The 21,026-nt window shown below is 37.6% G+C and overlaps 1 protein-coding gene across 1 annotated transcript in view; it reads right to left on the bottom strand.

Annotated features, from left to right (window-relative positions):
• The window catches only part of wdr75 (WD repeat domain 75), a 32,795-nt gene extending 11,845 nt beyond the window's left edge, over positions 1–20,950 (bottom strand). The window contains exons 1-14 of the mRNA XM_059343453.1: positions 20,817–20,950; positions 20,404–20,533; positions 18,610–18,675; positions 16,732–16,831; positions 15,386–15,510; positions 15,016–15,086; positions 12,842–12,958; positions 12,068–12,156; positions 10,898–11,056; positions 9,683–9,742; positions 8,811–8,926; positions 8,478–8,653; positions 6,589–6,746; positions 4,006–4,186 (exon numbers count right to left, since the gene is read on the bottom strand). Coding sequence (XP_059199436.1) covers positions 4,006–4,186; positions 6,589–6,746; positions 8,478–8,653; positions 8,811–8,926; positions 9,683–9,742; positions 10,898–11,056; positions 12,068–12,156; positions 12,842–12,958; positions 15,016–15,086; positions 15,386–15,510; positions 16,732–16,831; positions 18,610–18,675; positions 20,404–20,533; positions 20,817–20,902 — 1,634 coding nt within the window. The 5' untranslated portion in view covers positions 20,903–20,950. The remainder of the gene's footprint in view (positions 1–4,005; positions 4,187–6,588; positions 6,747–8,477; positions 8,654–8,810; positions 8,927–9,682; positions 9,743–10,897; positions 11,057–12,067; positions 12,157–12,841; positions 12,959–15,015; positions 15,087–15,385; positions 15,511–16,731; positions 16,832–18,609; positions 18,676–20,403; positions 20,534–20,816) is intronic.
• Positions 20,951–21,026: the final 76 nt, after the last annotated feature.

The raw sequence follows: 21,026 nt of genomic DNA, 5'->3' as shown, positions 1-21,026 counted from the left end.
TGCAATATGATGAGTATTGTGATACAATATTTTGTATATTCATATATGTATATGTGTATATATATATATATATATATTTATTCAGTCAGGAATTGTTTTGTCCAATAACAGAAAATTCTCAGTCTATTCATCTCACTTCAGTCTTTTTATTAAGCTTCACTGCTCTGGATTTTTTTTTTTTTTTAATGAAACATAAAAAAAGCTGAACTTTGCAGCGTTATTTTGAAAACTTCCCGTACTCCCCGAGTGGCTTCTTCTAGTTTCATATAACGCCAGTATCTCCAGTTTAATCCTAAAAGTGAGACCGCTACAGCCAAAAACGAAAATACTGAAAATACTGTCGGTCGGCCAGCCGTCAGAATGCTAAATATCGATACTTGGTGACCATGAATTGATATACACACAAATATCGTGATGCTATATTGATTTTTTCCTCCATCTCTACCACTTTGGGTCTCATAATGTCAATGTGAGTTGACAAAACTCTGCTGTAATTCAGGCTTCACATGATTCAGCACACCCTGGCTAAAACGATGCTCATGGAAAAAATGTGATCCTTCTTGTTTATCCCTGAAAATATGCAGAGTCACGTTAACATTTTTTTCCTCCCCATTTGTGTTCTCATGGCCGCAGGGAGGAAAATAAACATGCAGCGGAGGAAATGGAGCTCTCAGAAACACAAAAAAAGCAGAACTTTGCAGTGTTATTTCGACAACTTCATGACGTACATGGTGCCTATATATTCCTTACATCTTGTTTCATATGACACCAGGATCTCCAGTAGATTTTTTTAATTTTTTTTATTAATTCAGACAATATACTGGATCTCCAGGATATTTCTAAAAAGTGAGCCCACTATGGCCTCTGGAAAAAAAGGCAAAAAAAACTGATGTTAAATAAAAACTAAATATCGATACTTTCTCCATGAATCGATATGTTGCCAGGCAAAATATCACAATACTATGCTGTATCCATTCTTTCCCCCACCTCTAGTATTCATAAGAATATATTTGTTTATACAGATTACATGAAAAGACCAAAAGCAATGAATTATTCCTACTAAGTATTGAATCTGTTTCCAAAGCCTGACAAACCTCTCTTACATATTTTGTGCCAAAGAGTTCAATTTGTGCAATGATTTCTAACGTTCTTGCACATATTTTAATTTTGTATCCCATTATTTTTGCTTGTTCACTGTTTTTGATGATGTTCTGTTATTTTTGTTTTAACTGTTGTATTGCCTCCATGATCATGTACTTTGTAAAGCACCTTGTAACCCTGGTTTTGAAAGGTGCTATAGAAATATAGTAATAAATAAATAAATAATTGTTTTCCAAAAACTATTAAAAAACACATCGAGGAGCTACAACATTGCACTGGCTGAACACACACTGTACTTTATTTAAACTCAGCGCCTCATACATCATCCTGCTGCTGGAGGGAAATACTCATTAGAGCAGCAATGTGTATTAATCTGCAGCTGATAATCGCTCCTAAACAATGCACCACTTCCTCGTGTTCGAATTTTGTGACCTATTTTCAAACATTTGTCTTCAGTAGGAACCAGCCGGCTTGAAGCAGAGCGCCAGAGACAGCGTAGGGAAGTAAGAAGTATTGAGAAAGACGAGAATATAATAATATTTTTGTCGTTTCAGTGGATTTTTTGTACAGCAAGAAACACAAGTCCTTTAAAAAATGCTGTTGACTGCATTTAATATTTACTGGGAGCCAGCACAGCCCCATTGTTTATTCTACTGAATTTAAGGCCTGGATGTAGGGGTGTGCCATATCGCATCGTTCACGATAATATCGGTATTTTTTTTTTTTATGGTTAAAAAAAATACATATCATGATATTGGCAACGTTCCTACTTCTTGATGTAGTGGTTAAAGTTGTTTTAATCACAAAAAACTACTTACTCCCTGTCGCTAAACACATGCAGCTTTCAAAATAAGAGCACAGTGTGTTAAGAGAATCCACCACAGAATTTCCAAGAAGACTGTCAAAATAAGATGCCTTAAATAAAACATACAATAACCTTTATTCCCCTTTACAAAATGTCATTAAAATATGCCCCCGGAACCCCCAAATGGTTATTTTTTATTATTTGCTCATACTCAAGAGTCAAGAGTAAATTTTTTTGTATTTGGCAACTGTTGAGATTTGCACTTCACACTACATTTTAGATTTTTAATTATTTATACAGACTACAAAAAAAAATCATATTTTCTATCTTTTTAAGTATTTCCTAATATCGTCAAGAATATCATTATCGCAAAAATAGCCTGCAACATCATGATATTCTTTTAGGGCCATATCACCCAGCCCTACCTGGATGTTCCATCATTTAGTCTGTACTTATATCAGTTTATACTTATTGAAACCAACTTTAGTTGCTTGTGCACCAAGAAAAACTCTGGCTTTGTATGCATGTCATGTTACATGTCTTTCTCATTATATATGTCAGAGCTGAGTAGAAGCCCTAAAAAAGTTGTGTCAAAATGTTTAGATACTGATGAAAATATGTTAACAGTGAAACCAGAGACTAAAAAAATCCCCTATTCCGTTTAAAAAGGTCAAACCTACTAAAAGCTTTACTCTTTAACCTTCACACAAACATGTCTACAACAGATATCTAAAATACATTATAAAAAATCTGACCAAGCACTCAATCACAGTTTTCACTGTCGATTTTTGACAAAAATGGTCAATTTAAAAAAGCCTAATAAAGCTTAAGATGGGTCAGTTATAGTCTGTTGATACATGTGGTAATATAGTTTGTCCAAAAATAGTGAAAAAACACCATATTATGGGATGTCCAAAAATGATCCCCTCAAGAAAAAGTCATAGTAATAGCACGTTGATTATTGTCGAAAATGGTCAAATTGTAAAATGCCTAAAAATGCTTCAAATGGGTCAATTATAGTTTGTTGAAACATATCAGAGCAGTCTGTGGCCTCGAGGTTAGAAATAGGGCTTGTAACCAGTTGGTTGCAGATTCGAAACCCAGGACTGAAGTGACCATAGATTGGTCACTTCACATGAAATGGTTGAAATATACTCTGTTGATACATGCATGTTCGATTTCTGTCAAAAATGGTCAAATTTTAAAATACCTAAAAATGTTTAATATGGCTCAATTATATTCTGTTGACACACATTAGAGCATAATATGGCCAGAAAAGACAGAAAAACACCATATTATGTGATGTTCAAAAACTTAAAAAGTCATATGCCTAATGTCTTTTTTTTTTTTTTTTTTTTTTTTAAAAAAAGGTAAAACTTGACCTACATAGCAAGAGGGAAAGTTGAGGATTTTTATAAGATATGGAGGCCTTTCCTTATTTTTATGAACGACATGAATATACAAATGCCTGGGAACAATTAAGCACTGGCATTGTTACCCCTGCAGAATGGCTTGAATCTTGAAGCTAGAGTACTATGGCTATGAATTAATTGGGAGAGAGAAATAGGATGGTGACCATGTTTTATAACTCTGCCTTAAACTTTTATTTCATTTCATTATTATTATTGTTGTTATTTAATTAATTAATTAATTTTAATTATGTATACTTTCATGATTATTATGATTGTGTATTATTGTTTTATTATTATTTATTTCCTTTCCATTTTTATTTTTTTTTAAATTTAATTTATTTATTAATATGATTTAATTTAATTTAATTATTATTATTATTATTTATTGATTAATACATTTATGTTATTTTATTTTTATTAACTAAAGTATTATTGATTAATACATTTATTTGATTTTTATTAACTAAAGTATTTGTTTTCCTCCGAGATTGCTGTTGGTTATGAGAGGGAGGGATGGGGTTTTATGACTGTATGTTCGTTATTGTGTTCATTGCGTATTACTTTTTGTGAAAAAACTCAATAAATAAAGTTTTGAGAAAAAAAAAAAAAAAAGGAGGTAAAACTTAAAATGTTTCAGTTAACTACAGCTCCTGAGCTTCAACCCTGGTGCATGTGTGTGTTTCTGACCTGATGGCTTTGGGCGGCTGGGACAGAGTGGTCAGGAGCTCCCAGGACGCCGGGCTCCACACGGTCACCACCTCCTGGAAGCTGACGGCCAGCAGGGAGCCGTCGGCTGAGAAGCAGCAGCGCTCGGGCACCAGGCCGTGATAGGCTCCGACGAAGTCACACGACCAGGAAGGACCTTCATCTGATGAAGAGGAGGGAGAGAGGGGGACAGACACCGAGAGTGTTGGATTAGTGACAACCGCAGCCCGATCCAGCTCCAGATTAACATCAGAACTGATGTGCTGTGAAGTAATAAAAACTTAATAAAATCATGGTTATATAAGGAACTCTGGATTAAAGCATTGTGCACCATTCATTGTAGAACAGACTTCATGAAATGGAGTTTTTGGAAAAACTTCAAAAGGGCGCTTTCACAACCCAAGTCTGTTTGGTTCATCCAAATCAGAGTGAAATTGATACACTTTGTTGGTTTTGTGTTTAGTCTGGTTTGCTTTCACAGTGCAGAACTGTAAGCAGACCAAATAAAAATAAAAAAACAATTTGAAGAGGGGCTGGAAATCTACAGGTGCATCTCAATGAATTAGAATATCATAGAAAAGTTTATCTATGTCAGTAATTCATTTCAAAAAGTGGAAATAACACATTATATACATCCATTACACACATAATGAAACATTTCATGTCTTCTAATTATCATGATTATGGCTTACATTTAACGAGGACATAAAATTCAGTGTTTCAAAAAAAAATGTAATATTACAAAAGACCAATTTTAAGCACAATCTGCTTCTACCACCAAAGCAATAATTAAGTTATCCTGAGCCACATGTTGATAATTCTGCAACGACAATTTACCTTCAACTCAGTGGTAGCCTGAAGAGTGAAACTGAATGACACAAACTTAATCTTTATATTATTATCTGTGTAAATCTCACCGCGCAGGTAGCCCACAGTCCACTGGGTTCTGGTTCATTTCGTTTAATTAAGTCAGACTCAGTCAGATTATGTTCACAGTGAATGGAACCACAGTAGAGACGCTCTCTGCAGGCGGTCTGGGACCGGTTGTTTTGGTGAGTACTAGAGAACGACTAGAGCGTTCACAAGAAACCAAACAAACCGTAACAAGGATTTAACCACCAGAGTTCTATTCAAACATACTAAACTTCGGGTTCTGAAAGCGCCCCAAATCCTAATAATTTGGTCTCTTTGGCCTGTTGGTGGACAACAGTCAAGTCTTGGAAAGAGTCGTGGAGAGGAGGACACTGAGGAGCACCCTCTGCACCTCCTCCTGCAGAGACTCATTCAGCTCCACTGTTGCACAAATAGATACAAGAATGCATTCCTGCTCACTGGAGTACAACTGTATAATAAGTCACCTCTGGTTAGAACCGTTTAAAACTCCCCCTTGTGGATTAATAAAGCACATCTATGTCCAAATCCTGGTTAAAACTAGACAACTGCAATCATAACAACCACTAGTTCGTATCTGTGTGTTTGAGTTAATGCTGTAAATGTGTTTGTTTCATTGGTCGGCTTTTTTCGGTGCAGACATTGATGTTGTTCCTGTTTTTGATTAACATTTTAAAATCGGTGCATGTGTTGGACTGTAACATGTTATTTTAATGATTAGATGTTTTTCATTGAGATGAAAGAAAACTGATTAATGCCTTAATGTTGGAAAAAGAGGCTGAACTTCTGTAGTTAATCCTTTATCAGGCAAAGAACCATATTTGGTAACTTGAGCTTCTGTAAATCATACAAGATTCAAGCTTTCCTTTATTGTCACTGTATTTAAAAAGTATACAACTAAATGTACGTGTGCTTCTTATTGTACTTATTGTAAGTCGCTTTGGATAAAAGCGTCTGCTAAATGACGTAATGTAATTTAATCTTCTCATATATGAGGCGCTTTAAAAAAAGACATTCAGACATTACGCATATGTAATAAGTAGTCTAAAAAGATAATAAATAGTTTAAAGGTAATAGTAGAGTGGGGATGGATGCAAATTATGTGATATTGTCTATTTAGGGTTGCTGTGGGAAAGAGACTCTAATAAATATAATAATAATAATAATGGCTCAATTGACCTCGATTTGCAATATAAAAATGAAACATTTTGCAAAAAGTCTTGTAATATCCTCCAATAACACTTCAGGGTTGACATTGTCATTTTCCAGAAGTGCCCTATAAAGGGTTAAAGGACCAATCATTGAGCTATGCATGTTCTTAAGTAGGCATTAACTCTAACAGAATATATTGGAGATGCACACCAAGAACCAGAAGTCAAAGGCTCCAACCATAGAGAAAGGACAGCAAGTTAACCCATTGAAGCCTGGAAAGCGGATACGTCATTTTGTAGTATTTGTATAAGCTCTCAAATACTTTTTGAATTTCATTTCTATCAGCTACAGAGGCTGAAAAATCTATTATTTAGTAGAAGCGTTGACACTTCTGTTGAATTTCCAGAAAAACTTCAGGTTTTTTATTCTAAAATCGCCCAGAGGTTTTACAGGAAGTTTTAGGCGTCAATGGGTTAAGAGTAAATATTACCAGTTCAACAGAGACCGAGCTGGACTCCTTACCCTCTGTGTGGGCCGGTGCGGCCAGCTGCCAGGCTTTGAAGTGTCCGTCCTTGCTGGTGGAGACCAGCATGGTGGTCTGGCTGTCGGCGGCCTGGCAGAAGCACATGGCTGTAATCCGCTCCTCGTGGGGGGCCGAGATGGTCGTGTTCAGCACAAAGCTGCAGGTGATACAGCAGGGCACAGGGCTGTGGTGAGAATCTATTCATATTAAACTTTCCCCAGTAAGTTCTGTCAGTTCTCTGGTCTACAGAGGCGCTGCTCCCTCAACACTCAGACCTCTGGACTCCATATACCATTCTGCTCTTAGATTTATTACTGGTGATGCTACAGCACTCATCACTGGATCTGATATGATAAAGTGGGCTGGCCTTCTCTGGCAAACAGGCCAAAGAAACATTGGTACCTGTTTATCTTTAAGGCCATTACTGGAAAAGTACCTCCCTACTTAACAAGACTTCTTGATTGGAACCTTGAGGCGCGTTTCCATTAGGTACATTTCCCTCTAGTGAGCCGCTATGGGTGTGGCTTGGGAGAGAGGATTTGAGCAACTTCACCGGTTAGCGGCTCAGGTAGCAGTTCAGAAAGTACCTGCCTCCAGTAGGTACTTTTGTGACCTGCTGACAACTTGTCGCAGATTGGTTGACGCTGATTGGTTACGGTTGAGGCGGCGACTTCGCGCATGCGTGATTCACTTGCAGACTGAACACTGAGGGGTTAACATCTCCTGCTCTGACTGCAGCTGGGAGAGACTGCTGCGGGAGGACTGGGCCGCTTGTGAGTGCTTTGGGACGGCGCCTGCTACTCGTTAAGAAGAGTAAGAACGAGTCTCCAAACGTCTCCATTAACACCAGAAAAAGTCTCTAGATTTGTCAATAGATGCTTTTCTGAAAAAGAGTTGCTAGAGGAGTCTGAATAGTCGCTAAATATAGAGACAAAAGTCGCTAAGTTGGCAACACTGCTTGCTGCATCTGTCATAAACCTGGCTCTAGGCCGTGACAAAAACCGGGAAGAGACAAGATGCCAATAATTACGTTGGTTTATTTCCAAAAGCATATATAAAAAATAAACTAAATACAAGTATGAGGTTGTCACATTAATCCTGTTGGTTAGCTGCTACAGAAGTACCTGTATGGGAACAGAGGCCGAGGGGAACTAACTAGTGGGCGGAGCCAAAACATGCAGCCGCTTTCCAAAAAGTACTGAGTGGAAACACACCTATGAACACTATTTGACACAATCAAATAATTGTTTTTTTACTATCACAGTTCCCTGTCTGCTGACTGAACTTGGGAAGTCAGCATTTTGTTTTAATGCCCCCTGACCTGGAATGATCTTCAACTCACACTGAGGATCAATGCGGGCAGAACATTTCTTCAATTCCGTAGCTTGATTGCAGACTTTCCTGCAACTGGTTTAAGCTTTGTTCTTTTTAAAATAGCATTTTTACTAATTTATTTATCTTGTCTGTTATCTGTATTTTGAATGTGTATTTCTGTACTGTTGGTAAATGTACTCATCGTCGCTGTATATGAGGAAAACCTCAGTGCCTTAAGAGTTTCAATAAAGTGTTATATAGACATACACTTCTGGACAATAACGCAGTTTGCACTTTTGCCTTTAAGTAACCTGCACGCTGATTTTTACAATAATGTTATTCCTGAGAGACAAAAGCCACACCCACACACTCCATGCTCAAAACACCACTCTCATAGATTATATAACTTTTTGCTTGTTGGTGAACTTGCAAGAAAGACAATAGTTACTGGAGTTCCCTCCACCTTTTTTCTATTGGTTTGATTCTGAATCTTGAACATACTTTTAGTTCAACAATACTGCATTTCATCTGTGTCAACGGCTGAAAATACCAGATATAGTTCAGACGTCTATACCTCTGTGTTTGTTGATCAAAGGCCCACAGTTTCAAGTTCAGCTCCAGCTCCGTGGCTTTCTGTTTTCTTTCCTCCACTGTTGCCAGCCAGTCACCGGAGGCATCGAAGGCCACCTCGACCACCTCAAACTGCTGCAGGCCCGACTCGTGGATGTACTCCTGCTGCACGATGTCCAGCTGTAGGAACACAGAGGATGACAGCAAATTATCATAATAATTCAATACTGTGGACAGAACAGATTGGTGTTCAAACCATCTATTTTCTGCCTCCAAAAATGATGCACAAACTAACTTACGGTCTGGTTTATGTGTTTATGAAGCAGTGAGTGCTTACGTTGTACAGCAGTTTGTCTCTTTGCAGGGAGTAGAACTGCAGGTGGCCCGGTTTCCCGTTCAGCACCAGGGCTTTGCTGCGTGGATCCACCATCATGTCTGCCCTCAAGCTTTCTCCTGCAAAAGTTTCACAGGTTAACCTGGCAGATTCTAACCTTGCATTGATGGTATATGAGAAAAAAGAGGTTGGATGTGAGAGGCACTGTTGCTCAGAAGTTCCTGGTGGTTTTACATGATGCAGTCTCTACATAAACATGCAGATACAGAAAGAAAAACAAGTGCAGAAAAAGCACTGTTTTCCATATAATCAATATGCTGAGTCATCAATATTATAATAATAATAATAATAGAGATAATTCGCAAAAGACATTTCTGGTTGAAAACTTACTAATGAAGACATTTCACTCTTTGACCACAAGTGTGTTGGTCCCAAACATTAGACTTTCCTATATCTTGCAATCAATCTAGACATAAAGAAATATCTCCATGATCATTCAGGATGACATTACCCAATATACTGTATGAGCAAAGTTTGTGAAATTCCTTTAAAAAGCTGCATTTATCAGTATTTTTATATAACAAAATCAAATGCAATTGCAATTATTCATTATCTTTCTTCTGCGGCTGGTTGTACCAGATTGAAATGCATCACCAGGTACCGCTTTAATTTCCTTGAACTTGAACGCAGCACTGTGAGTCAATTTTATATAATCAGAACTTCTTATTTTTCTATGATGGTCTTTTCTTAGAAGCAAGATTGTTTTCCAAGAACTGTGGTGGTTACTTATGATAGACATGTGTATAATTTATGAGCCCATACTGCATGTTTATGATTGCTCTACGTGCCATTCCAGACCTACAGTCTGTTCTCACCTTTGACCAGGCCCTGAATGATAGCTGACACCTTCACACAACTCTGGATGATCGTAATCTCTGGAAAAGGAAGAGACAGATATCAGTTAGCCCAGCATGAATCTCTGAAACTATTCTAGTTACATATTTAAAGCTGTCTTTTTTGTACAGCGTGCATGGTTTAAACCAAGAGTCAACCATTCATTCATTCATTCATTCATTCATTCCCATTAACCGCTTATCCGCATTCGGGTCTGTAGTATTAATGCTGTAGTGCCACTATTGGCCTCTAGTTGGTGACTTTTATAATGTGACATTGTATGCTAAGGGTGTGCATTGGCACTGCCCTCACAATTCGATTCGATTACGATTCACCAGGTAACGATTCGATTCGATTCTACGATGCATCACAATTATACTGCACACAACAAGGGACATTTTTCGTCAGTCATGGGGCAATACAAGCAGTCAGATAGGCCTAATAACAATAGATTTTATTGGCTATATTTTGAAAAGATGGCAAAATGAATCTCCTGCCTGAGTTCATCTAAAAGTAAGGAAAGAGAAATGCCTCCTCCTGCCATAAAAAAGGAACCTGCTGAGGTGGAATTTACATCAGCTAAATGTGGAGCCCTTGTCCCTGAGGTAGGGAAGACGTTAGCGCTATCCCACCTAGCTAGCTATCGCTAGTATTCATGACGCAAAAATGTAACGTTAACGAGTCGACTTTAAAATAGGCAAATGCAATGGTAATTACCTATCAATAGTACTTTCTATAAAAACGTAAATGTTAAGTTCTGTCAAATACTACCACATACTTCAGTCACAACATATCAAAACAGCTTGTCCCGCTAGCTTACCTGTGCTGCATCAACACATGGCTCATTTGAATATTCAAATGAGCCATGTGTTGATGCGCACACATCTCGAAGGACGGGGAGTGGGTCGGGTTAGCGTTGTGTTTACTGGAACTTTGCCATGGCCGTCGTGAAATTCCCACCCTGGCCCCCACAACTTTCCATTGGAGGACAGAAAATAAACATAATCGATTATGGCTCTTTGCCGCATCGATGCTGAATCGTGCATGCCCCGCATTGCGATGCATCGCCGAATCGATTATTGTTGACACCACTATTGTATGCACCACGATGTCCACTATTACAATAATTTCCCGACAGTTGTTTGTCTTCTGTGCTTCCTCCGAGTGTATAAAACAGGTACAGATCCCGTTCTTACTGTTGTCACTGTGTGATGTACAGAACAGAGCTCCATCAGGTGAGACAGCGATGTGTGTGATGGCAGAACCCAAACGAGGCAGGAAGTCCTTCTGGCTCTCCTGGTTGTATCTCCACTGGACCAGCACCGACTCCAAGCCTCCACTCAGCAGGTTGGTGCCTGGCAGAAACAAAACTCAAATAAATACAGATACTGGAACAGGTGAGGGGTTTCTACAGGTTTCAGCAAGTTCAATTTTATGAATGCAGGTTATATTTATACATATATTGTATTATTATTACTTCATAATATTGTGAAATTTTAACACTATTTAGGTAGAGGCCCCATCTCTCCCTGCACTGTACATCTTTTTTTTTGTTGTTGTTGTTGAATTTGTCATTTTAAATTGTGCAAAAAATAAATAACACTAAGTTTAATGGCCTATTTTATACCCATACTAGCAAAAAAAAGTGCAAACAAACACATGTTTGGTGCAGAATCAGTCACACTGGGGACAGACTGGTGACACTGATGGCTTTTAAAAGCAGCTTTATGTTGTTCTGACTTACCATGCGAGTCCAGTGCCTTTATAAACAAAGTTCCTAATTTTGACGTTATCTTGCACAAGGTGCCGCATTTTCAAATTCACTACAATCAACAGGCTTCAACAAATCTCAATAAATTAGAATATCGTAGAAAAGTTTATCTATGTCAGTAATTAAATTCAAAAAGTGGAAATAACACATTATTCAGATCCATTACACACAGAATGAAACATTTCATGTCTTTATTCATTTAATTTCTTCTAATTATAATGATTATGGCTTACATTTAATGAAGACCTAGAATTCAGTGTCAAAAAATTTAATATTACAAAAGACCAATTTTAAAAAGTATGTTTAATATGGAAATGTTGGCCTCTGAACTGCACAGTTTGCATGGGTGGTTATTTGTTCCATGCTGGTTTAGTTTGGTTTTGCTACAGCGTGTTCTACTGTTTTAAGCCTTAAGTTTTGTTTTCTGCAAAACAAACTTTTTCAAGAACTAGAAGATGTTACATTTCCAAAAAAAAGCCTTATACATGCACACTGGTCTAACAGTGGTCCTGTTATGAGCTTCCAGTCAGAAAAAGTTCTCTTATCCTTACCCTACAAGTGGGTTTCATGAGATTAAAAGCTAGTTGATGTGTACCTTCTGGAGTGAAGCACAGTGAGTTGACAGCAGTGTGGTGCCAGTGCAGGGTGGAGTATGTGTACTCCTTCTTGTGGTTGAAGTTTCTCCTGAAAGGACAAACATGTAAGAAAAGGGTTTAAACACACACACTGTAGTTCTTTTTATAAAGATAAACTATCTCTTAATAGTAAATAGTAAATCTGAAGTAGATCAGATGATAAATGATACAAAGTTAGTTTCCTTTTATGCAGTTAACCCTTTATTGGGCGAAGAACTATATTTGGTAACTTCAGTGGATACCAAAATGGGGTCCCCATGTCTCTCTGTGAGGTCGTAGAACCACATGGATTTGTAATATTTCGAGAAAAAAAAATTGCAAATTTACTAGATGAAACTCGCAAATCTGCGAGAAAAAAAGTTGCAGATTTAGTGAAAATCGCAGATTCACCACTTTAAATCTCATAAATCTGCACATTTTTTCTCGTAGATTTGCCACTTTAATCTCGTAAATTTTTTTCTCAAAATATTACCCCCCTCCCCCGGGTCCATATGTCTTTTTTTTAGTTTTTTTTTTTTTTACATACTCTGACAGTATGTAATATCCTCCAATATTCTCTAGAGTTGAAATTTGGAATTTGCTAGTATTTCAATGAGTGCCCTATTAAGGGTTGAGCAGAAATTACATGTGACACAGGTGAGCAGCGGGTGTTTAGACTAAAGAATAGTTCAAAGTCATCAAAACCCTGGATGAGAGTGTGTATGCTTCAGGACTGTGTTGTTTTTTTTACTCACCACAAGCGGATCTTTCCGTCATCGTGTCCTGTGGCGATGCAGTCGTCTTTTGGGTGACAGACGATGCACGTGAAAGTGTTCTTGCCTCCCTTCTTGTTGTCTTCTTTGAGGGAAAACCTAATAAGGACAAGGACAGACATACAGTCAGATTTTTTGCCATTGTTTTCTTCTCCAGCGGTTATAGGGGCTCAGTTTTAAGGGTAAAGAGAAGCTGCTGGTATCATATGAAACTGGAAGAGCCGAAGAATAAATTGTGTAGATTTTCTGCATACTGGGGTCACTAAACAGTCTGTGAATTTGCTTTTAACCGGGTATGACTGGAAAGCTGAGACTCTTGGTGATTCAATGAGCATAATTTTAAACTTTTTAACTTGACCTTGCTGTATAAAATAAGCTGCTGCAACCACTAACTAGAGACCTAGAACATTCAGAGGATGTGCAGTAGAAAATACAGAAATATCCAAAATGATGTTTTTGAACCCAAAAAACAGCATCACAATCATTTTTCTATGTTGTTCTAAAGATCTTGTATGTGTGTTTTGAGGATATATTCTGGAGGGTTTTTCTGACCATTTATCCATCCTTGGTATAAATAAAATTGCATAATTCAGCACCAAATGTGTGTATCAAATGGTATCAACCCAAAAATTGCTGATGGAAATGGACTTCAGAAAGCCATACATTCATATTCTGAACCCTTATACACATTTATAGGTTTACTTGATTGACGAATTTAGTCATTTTTTATCAAAGATTTATAACCAGAAGAACTTGACTCACAGTGCTGATCACATCTGTGTGGCATTTATTGTTGACCTGCTATCTTCCCCTAAAATCCCCAGCCCACAACATCTCATTCTCAATAAATAGGTCAGAATAATGAGGGGCTAATGAAAGAGAATTAATGGCACTTCAGTGGCACTTTGTGGTGTGTATGGTTTGTTGTTTTACATGACAGTTTAACCAGTTAGTGTTCAAGGTCCTTTTTTTGAGAATTGGTGGTTGTGGGCAGTGGATGTTTAGGGGGAGATAGCAGGGCAACAACAAATGCCACAAACTGGGCGCATTGAATCCACAAGAGTCTCAGCTTTACACTGATACCCAGTTTGTGTCATTCAAAGCCTGTCGAGGGATCTCAGTATGCACAAATATTCACATACAGCAAGCAGAAATGGCAAATGTCATCTACATGAGAAAAACTGTGTGGTTTTTGCCTTAAACTGCATGTTATAAAGGAGACATGTATGTAAAGAGGAGACTTGTGGGAACACAGAGAGCCTATTATTAACTTTGTAGCGCTATTTAGACCAGCTGTTCTCAACCTTGGGGTCCCGACCCCAATTGGGGTCGCAAGATGATTTCTGGGGGTCGCCAAATCATTTTGGAAGTCAGCTCTGTCTCCACTGTGTTACAGTGTTTTAGTCTTTTTGGTCATTCAATGTCTTTTTTGACAATTTTGTGTCTTTTCTGGTCATTTTGTGTCTCTGGTCATTTTGTGTCTTTTTTTGGTCATTTTGTTTCCTTTTTTTTGGTCATTTTGTGGTCAATTTGTGTCTTTTTTGGTCATTTTGTTTCCTTTTTTTTGGTCATTTTGTTTCCTTTTTTTTGGTCATTTTGTTTCCTTTTTTTTGGTCATTTTGTGTCCTTTCTTGCTTAATTTTATGTCATTTTTGGTCAATTTGATTCTTTTTTTGGGGTAATTGTGTCTTTTCTGACAAATCCCAAAGTAGCAAGTTATTACTTTCCAAGGAGTCTCTGGCTTGAAGCTGACTGCTACACACTCAGGAGGTCAGAATGGACCTTTAAACTTATAGCAAAGGATTTAGATTAAAAGTAAAAGTTGTCTGCTTCATTATTTGTCCAAAATTCGTCGTATCAACTGAGTTTGTCTGATCTGAACTGTGAGATTGTGTTCAGTGAGTGGGGGTCGCAGACAACATGCATGTTAAATTGGGGGTCGCGACTCAAAAAGGTTGAGAACTACAGATTTAGACAACTTCCTGACATGATATCCTGGCATGCTTGGGGTCTACAGATTACTTAGATCTTCTCGTTTCATCATATCAATATCATATCAGCATATATCTGTATATTAGGCACGCCCGTGGGCCGTCTGGACACTGAGTAGTAAAATCTCCACACTCCTGACTGAAGCGTCTCACACTGTGGCTCACCTGTATGACATCTGCTTCTTGAAGAAATAGACGTCCAGATGCAAACCTTTAGCTGAAGCAATATATTCCCCCTGTGAAAATAAAAATCACATGGTTATTAACACAGACATGCAGGGAGGCTGACCAAGGATCTGTGATTTAAAACCTCAAAAGGTGTCTATTTGAAGCAGGTTTAAAAAAAGAAAAAAAAGGGAAAAATCATCATCAGACTTTACTAGGGCTCTTAAAGACTAAAATACCATTTCCACAGCAGAAAAGTCAACAATCTTTCAGACCAACATCCCTGTGATGGAGGTAAATGTGCCATGTGTGACTGTAGCTGTTCCAGGTGTTGTGTTGGTGCCAGCTGTGGTCGTGGTGGTGTACGTACCCCTCTGCCAAAGCCCACGGCTGCTGGGTTGGAGCTGACATCGCTGAGCACAGCAGAAAGCTCTCTGCTCTCCACCAGCTGATCTCCGCTCTGTGGAAGATGAACCGCAACCAGCTGGAACAACTCTGAGTACACACACACACACACAGACGCGTGAGTTTTGTGGTCCTCTGTGTCTTTTATTTATTTTACTACTTTTAACTGCGTCTTTTACTTTATTTTACTATGTTTATCTGTTTGATTGTATTGTTTTATTTGTGGCATCATTTTAGATTTATACACTTATTATTTATTGCTGATTGGTATATGGAATTGTTTTGTTGTTGATTTTATGTACAGCACTTTGGAGACGTTTGTGTTGTTTAAATGTGCTATACAAATTATTATTATTATTATGGATTGGACTGGATTGACACACACAGACACACACAGTGTTAAACATCAGCCTGCTACAAATTCTCACCCAGTGACCTCTTACCCAAATTCTACTTCCCACATGTTTCAGCCCCCGATCAGAATCATTTGACATGTTCTGTGATAAGCGACTCCTAGTGGAATTATAAGATAAAGACTACGGAATTAACATGCCAAAAGAAACCTGCAGGCTGAACCAATTTTCACACAGATTTGTGCCAAATTTGTATTTGGGGTCTATACAAGTTTCAACAAGTCAAATGTAAGACTTTAGGACAATAATGACTACAAATTAAGACCCATTTCACATCCATACTGGCAAAAAGTACAAAAGACGAAGTAAAATCAGAGGCCCTGAATTACTGCAAAGTATATGAATTTATTCACAGCTCTTTCACATTGGAATAAAAAACGCTAAAAACACCAGAAGCCTCTCGATTGTGAACAAATAGTTAGTTAATTCATAAGTCTGACTGAATTCTGTTTAAATTCTGACCGGGCTGCACAGGTACTAAAGTGTATGCATTTGTTTAAGATAAAAGTAACGTTAATACATTTTAAACACCTTTCAAAATTATATTCAAGACATTTTATGAGATTTTAAGATAATTTTAGACATTTTAAGGCCAAATTATTGGATTTTAGACTCTTTAAGACCCCACAGATACCCGGTATTCAAACAAAAAGCAAACTTCTGCTACAAACAAATAAATATTCTGCACATAGAGAATCTTAACACATCTAAGTATGGCACACTCAAAAAAAACACACTGAAACAAAACCACTGCTTTAGATTTGAAGAACAGGGTGTTGCAAGCCTGAGTGACTGCATGACAGCACCAAAGACAAAAGTTTGGTGTTTAGCCAGAAGTCACATTATGCCAAAGCACACTAATAGAAATAGTTTAGGCTGCAGAAGAGGTCAAACCTACCGGATCTTTTGTCATTTAGCATGGGAGTAACGATGAAGATGACTCCTTGGTGGTTGGCAGAAGCATGGATGGAGTAAACCGGGCAGCCGATGACGTAAGTCTGCAAAGGATCACACAGCTGTTAGAGGAAACACAGCACAGGCTGCAGGGCTGTGACCAAGATGAAGCACTAATAATCTCATTTTCAGTCGTATATTCCATTTGTTGAATCAGATTCCAGTGGCGGCTGTGTACAATTGTTTCAGACTCATGTGAGCCAAACATTTAGGAAAACTCCAGAACGTTGTTAAGTCCATGACTCAATTTCTGCACACTATTGTAGTAAATGCTTAAGTCGTCACAAAATGTTTTAATTATTATTGCCTTCTGCAAACATGGCAGGGTCTCTGCAGGTTTCAACAAGTCAAATTTAAGGCTTTTTCAGACTTTAAGACCATAATAAAAAACAATTCAAGACCCATTTCACATCCAAATTGGCAAAAAAGTACCAAAGACTTTAAGGAAAATGTACTTAGTTCTGTTTTGTAGTAGTAGTAGTTGTGTTATAATCAAGCCTCCCGGATTTTTTCAAGCGCCCCCAAATGCAGCACTGCTGCTGCCTCTTTACGTTAACATGTGATTCAGTGGAAGAAGTCCACCTGCAATTGAGTGTTTGGAACAGTGTTGCCAACTTAGCAGCTTTGTCGCTAGATTTAGCGACTTTTCAGACCCCCCAGTCCTCCTGCAGGAGTCTCTCCCAGCTGCAGTCAGAGCCGGAGGAGCGACTTCTAGCGACTTCTAGCGACTTCTAGCGACTTCTAGCGTCTTTTAGGACAGCTGATAGCTACTTTCCTTACTGAGCAGTTGGCAACACTGGTTTGGAGTTAAAGCGGAGGAAAGTCTGCGGTAAGGAGGGTTGAATGGATAACAACGAAAACCCAGTTCAATAAACATTTTGTGAAAAAAATTGCTGATTCACATTTTTTCCAGAATCGTGCAGCCCTAAATCAAATTAATTTTATTATTTTAAAAGTTGCTTTCGTAAAATTGATAGTAGCTACACTACCGGTCAAAAGTTTTAGAACACCCCAATTTTTCCAGTTTTTTATTGAACTTCAAGCAGTTCAAGTCAAATGAACAGCTTGAAAGGGTACAAAGGTAAGTGGTGAACTACCAGAGGTAAATAAAAAAAGGTAAGGTTAACCAAAACTGAAAAATAATGTACATTTCAGAATTATGCAAGTAGGCCTTTTTCAGGGAACAAGAAATGGGTTAACAACTTAACTCTATGGAGTCTTGGGCTATTTTGTCCATTTTTGAATTATTTTCATGTCTTTGTAAGTCATTTTGTGTCTTTTTTTGGTCATTTTGTGTCTTTTTTAGTCATTTTGTGTCTTTTTTTAATCATTTTGTGTCTTTTGGTATCTTTTTTGTCATTTTGTGTCTTTTTTTAGTCCTTTAGTCCAACATAAAATGTGATTTTGAATCTTTTTTTTACTTTCAAAACACTATCATGCTCAATAAAGAATTTTAAATGTTGCAAATGTGCATTAATTTCAGAGTACACTGAGACATCAAACTGCATCATTTTCAATTAAATTCTGGAAAAGTTGGTGTGTTCTAAAACTTTTGACCAGTAGTGTACATTTTTAACGATTAATGGGTGCACCAATTCAAAACTGCATATGTGCATAGTACAACACAGCTATAAAATAATGTTTACAGAGCAGCAATATGGAACATGTAGGCAGTTTCCTTCATTATCTTGCCATATACTGCCTAACTAACTTAATGTGCAGAACACAATGAGTGTGTCTGTGCAGGCGGGAGTGAAACCAATGTAAAAATCCAGCTGTAAACACATCAATAAAAAGATGAAACAGACAAATGCAGCAATACCTTAATAAGGATGCCATCTGTGAAGTCCCACAGTCTGACAGTGCCATCTGTTGAGCAAGAATAGGCCTGCAACAAAACAGCAACACAGCATGATGTTAAAATAAAATCATTATCGAAGCAACTAAGAGGCATAACTCAATCCTGATATCTGCTTCAATGGAACTTGTGCTGAAACGTATGAAAAGAAAAACAAAAAAAAATGTTGTGGAACGGTTTCATGATTACAACACCGAGGAAATCAACACAGACAATATATGTATTTAAATGCATTAAAAACGCTGCATTGAACAAAATGTTGCATGAAGAGAACAGTAAGGAGACCCAGTTAAAATGTATTAATAAATGCAGGCCTATACATAAATAAGTAATAAATAATCAATGATTAATGTATGATTAACTAAATGTAAATTGATAGAGCTGATAAATATAATTATGTAATTAAACTAATTATAATCAAATCAGACATAAATGTATATCATGAATTCATTTCTAAATTTGTATTTCCTTTATTCTTCCTCATATCTTATGTTTACTGTAAAATACTCAACTTTTCAAGTTAGAAAAACAGAAACCCTTTTTCAGCATTTTGTGGCGTCTTCTCTTCTTTTTTATTGTTGTTTTTTTTTTTTTTTAAACACAAACCACTGCACACACATAAGAGCAGCTGGAGCCAAAAGCTGCTTCTTCTCCATTTTGTATGTTTTTCTACTAGAGCATGATGGGGGAAAAATTGCATGGTAGGTAAAAAAAAATGCTAAAAGAATCTAATTGTAGTCTTGTAAATAGTGACCCTGAAAGATTCACAGTCTGTCTAAAATCTCAGTCTGGGACTAAAAACTCTAAACACTTGTCTTTAGATGTGAGCTGATAATTTTCCAGGAGTCTTTCCAAATCTTTTCAAAGTCTTCTGATGTATACAGTTGAAACCAGAAGTTTACATACACTATATAAAAAGACATATATGCTTTTTTTTCCTCACTGTCTGACATGAAATCAGACAATCGCTTTTCCTGTTTTAGGTCCGTTAGGATTACCAAAATTATTTCTATTTGCTAAATGCCAGAATAATGAGATATCAGACAGTTAGAAAAAAATAATATATGTCTTTTTATATAGTGTATGCACTCTCAGAAAAAGGGGTACAACACAAGTCTTTTTTTGTCCCCCGAGGTACAATCTACACAAATGTACCCCCTAGGGCCAATTATTGGACCTTAAGGTACCTATATGTACCTTTTTGAGGGCCAAAAAGGTACATATGGGTACCCAAGTGGTAAAGGGTACAAATACGTACCCTTCCTTTTACATGCTGGGGTACAATAGACAATCTGTGTTAGGCTCTATAAATGACAGTAGCCTAAATATTAATTATTGTTTAAATCATTATTTAGTCTTTCTTCAGCAGTAGGTTAGTTATACTTTTTTAATTTTAAACAATTTTACATTGTTTAGTTAAATGAAAATTAAATGTGAAAATTAAAAAAACAAACATTCTGATAAAGTGAAAACTTATTTGTCTTTTGTATAATGCAGATACACAAAAATATATAAAATTAAATACTGGTACAATACTGTACCCTATAAAGGCTAATTTTGTACCTTTTTTAAAGGTCCATTTTTGTACTTCAAAATAAGAGTACAAAAAAGTACCTTCTGAGGGTACTGCCCCAGTGACAAGCCATTGTACCCTTAAAGGTACAATTCTGTACTCTATTTTCTGAGAGTGTGTAAACTTCTGGTTTCAACTGTAGGTAACATTAGTTAGAGCTGTACTCTGTTGTGAGAGGCCCGTACCTGCAGGTGGTTGGAGGGTCTGATCAGCACACCTGTCACCAGGTCGGTGTGTCCCCGCAGGTCGTGGATACACTCCTCCGTGGAGGTGCTGAACACCTTCACACACTCTCCGGAGGCGCACAGCAGGAACCTGCAGCAACAACACAACATTTACACACAACACCTCCAGCTTCTGGACCAACAGACTGGGCTGATTATGATGATATGTGTGTCTCTTAAGTTAGAGTTACAGATAAATGATCAGAGAGCAGAAGAGACAAACTCGTGGTACTTTGTAAACAGCAGCAGCAGATAGAAGCTAATGCTAACAGCTAGCACCGGCTTCAGCTTTCTGGCTGATAAAAACATGTAGCAATGCGAGAATCTCTTCCGACAAATATTAAACATGACGGGGAATGAAAACACACACTTACCTTGAGTCATTAGTTATGACAGGCTCCCTGAAGTTTATTTTACTACCACCTCGGTGAACCACGCGGATATCCCCGTGTTCAACCATGTTTTCACCGGAGTCAACTTTGACCTCTCACTGCTTCTTCTTCTCTCACCGGAACAGTGAGTGTTTTACTGCCTCCTGCTGGACTGGAGGCTAGAAGGTTACTATTCTTCTTCTTATTATTTTA

The sequence above is a fragment of the Centropristis striata genome, chromosome 10 (genome assembly GCF_030273125.1).
Source record: "Centropristis striata isolate RG_2023a ecotype Rhode Island chromosome 10, C.striata_1.0, whole genome shotgun sequence".
In the NCBI taxonomy this organism is placed as follows: Eukaryota; Metazoa; Chordata; class Actinopteri; order Perciformes; family Serranidae; genus Centropristis; species Centropristis striata.
Note: the sequence above shows the minus strand (reverse complement) of the source record. Positions and strands in the feature narration are given on the sequence as shown.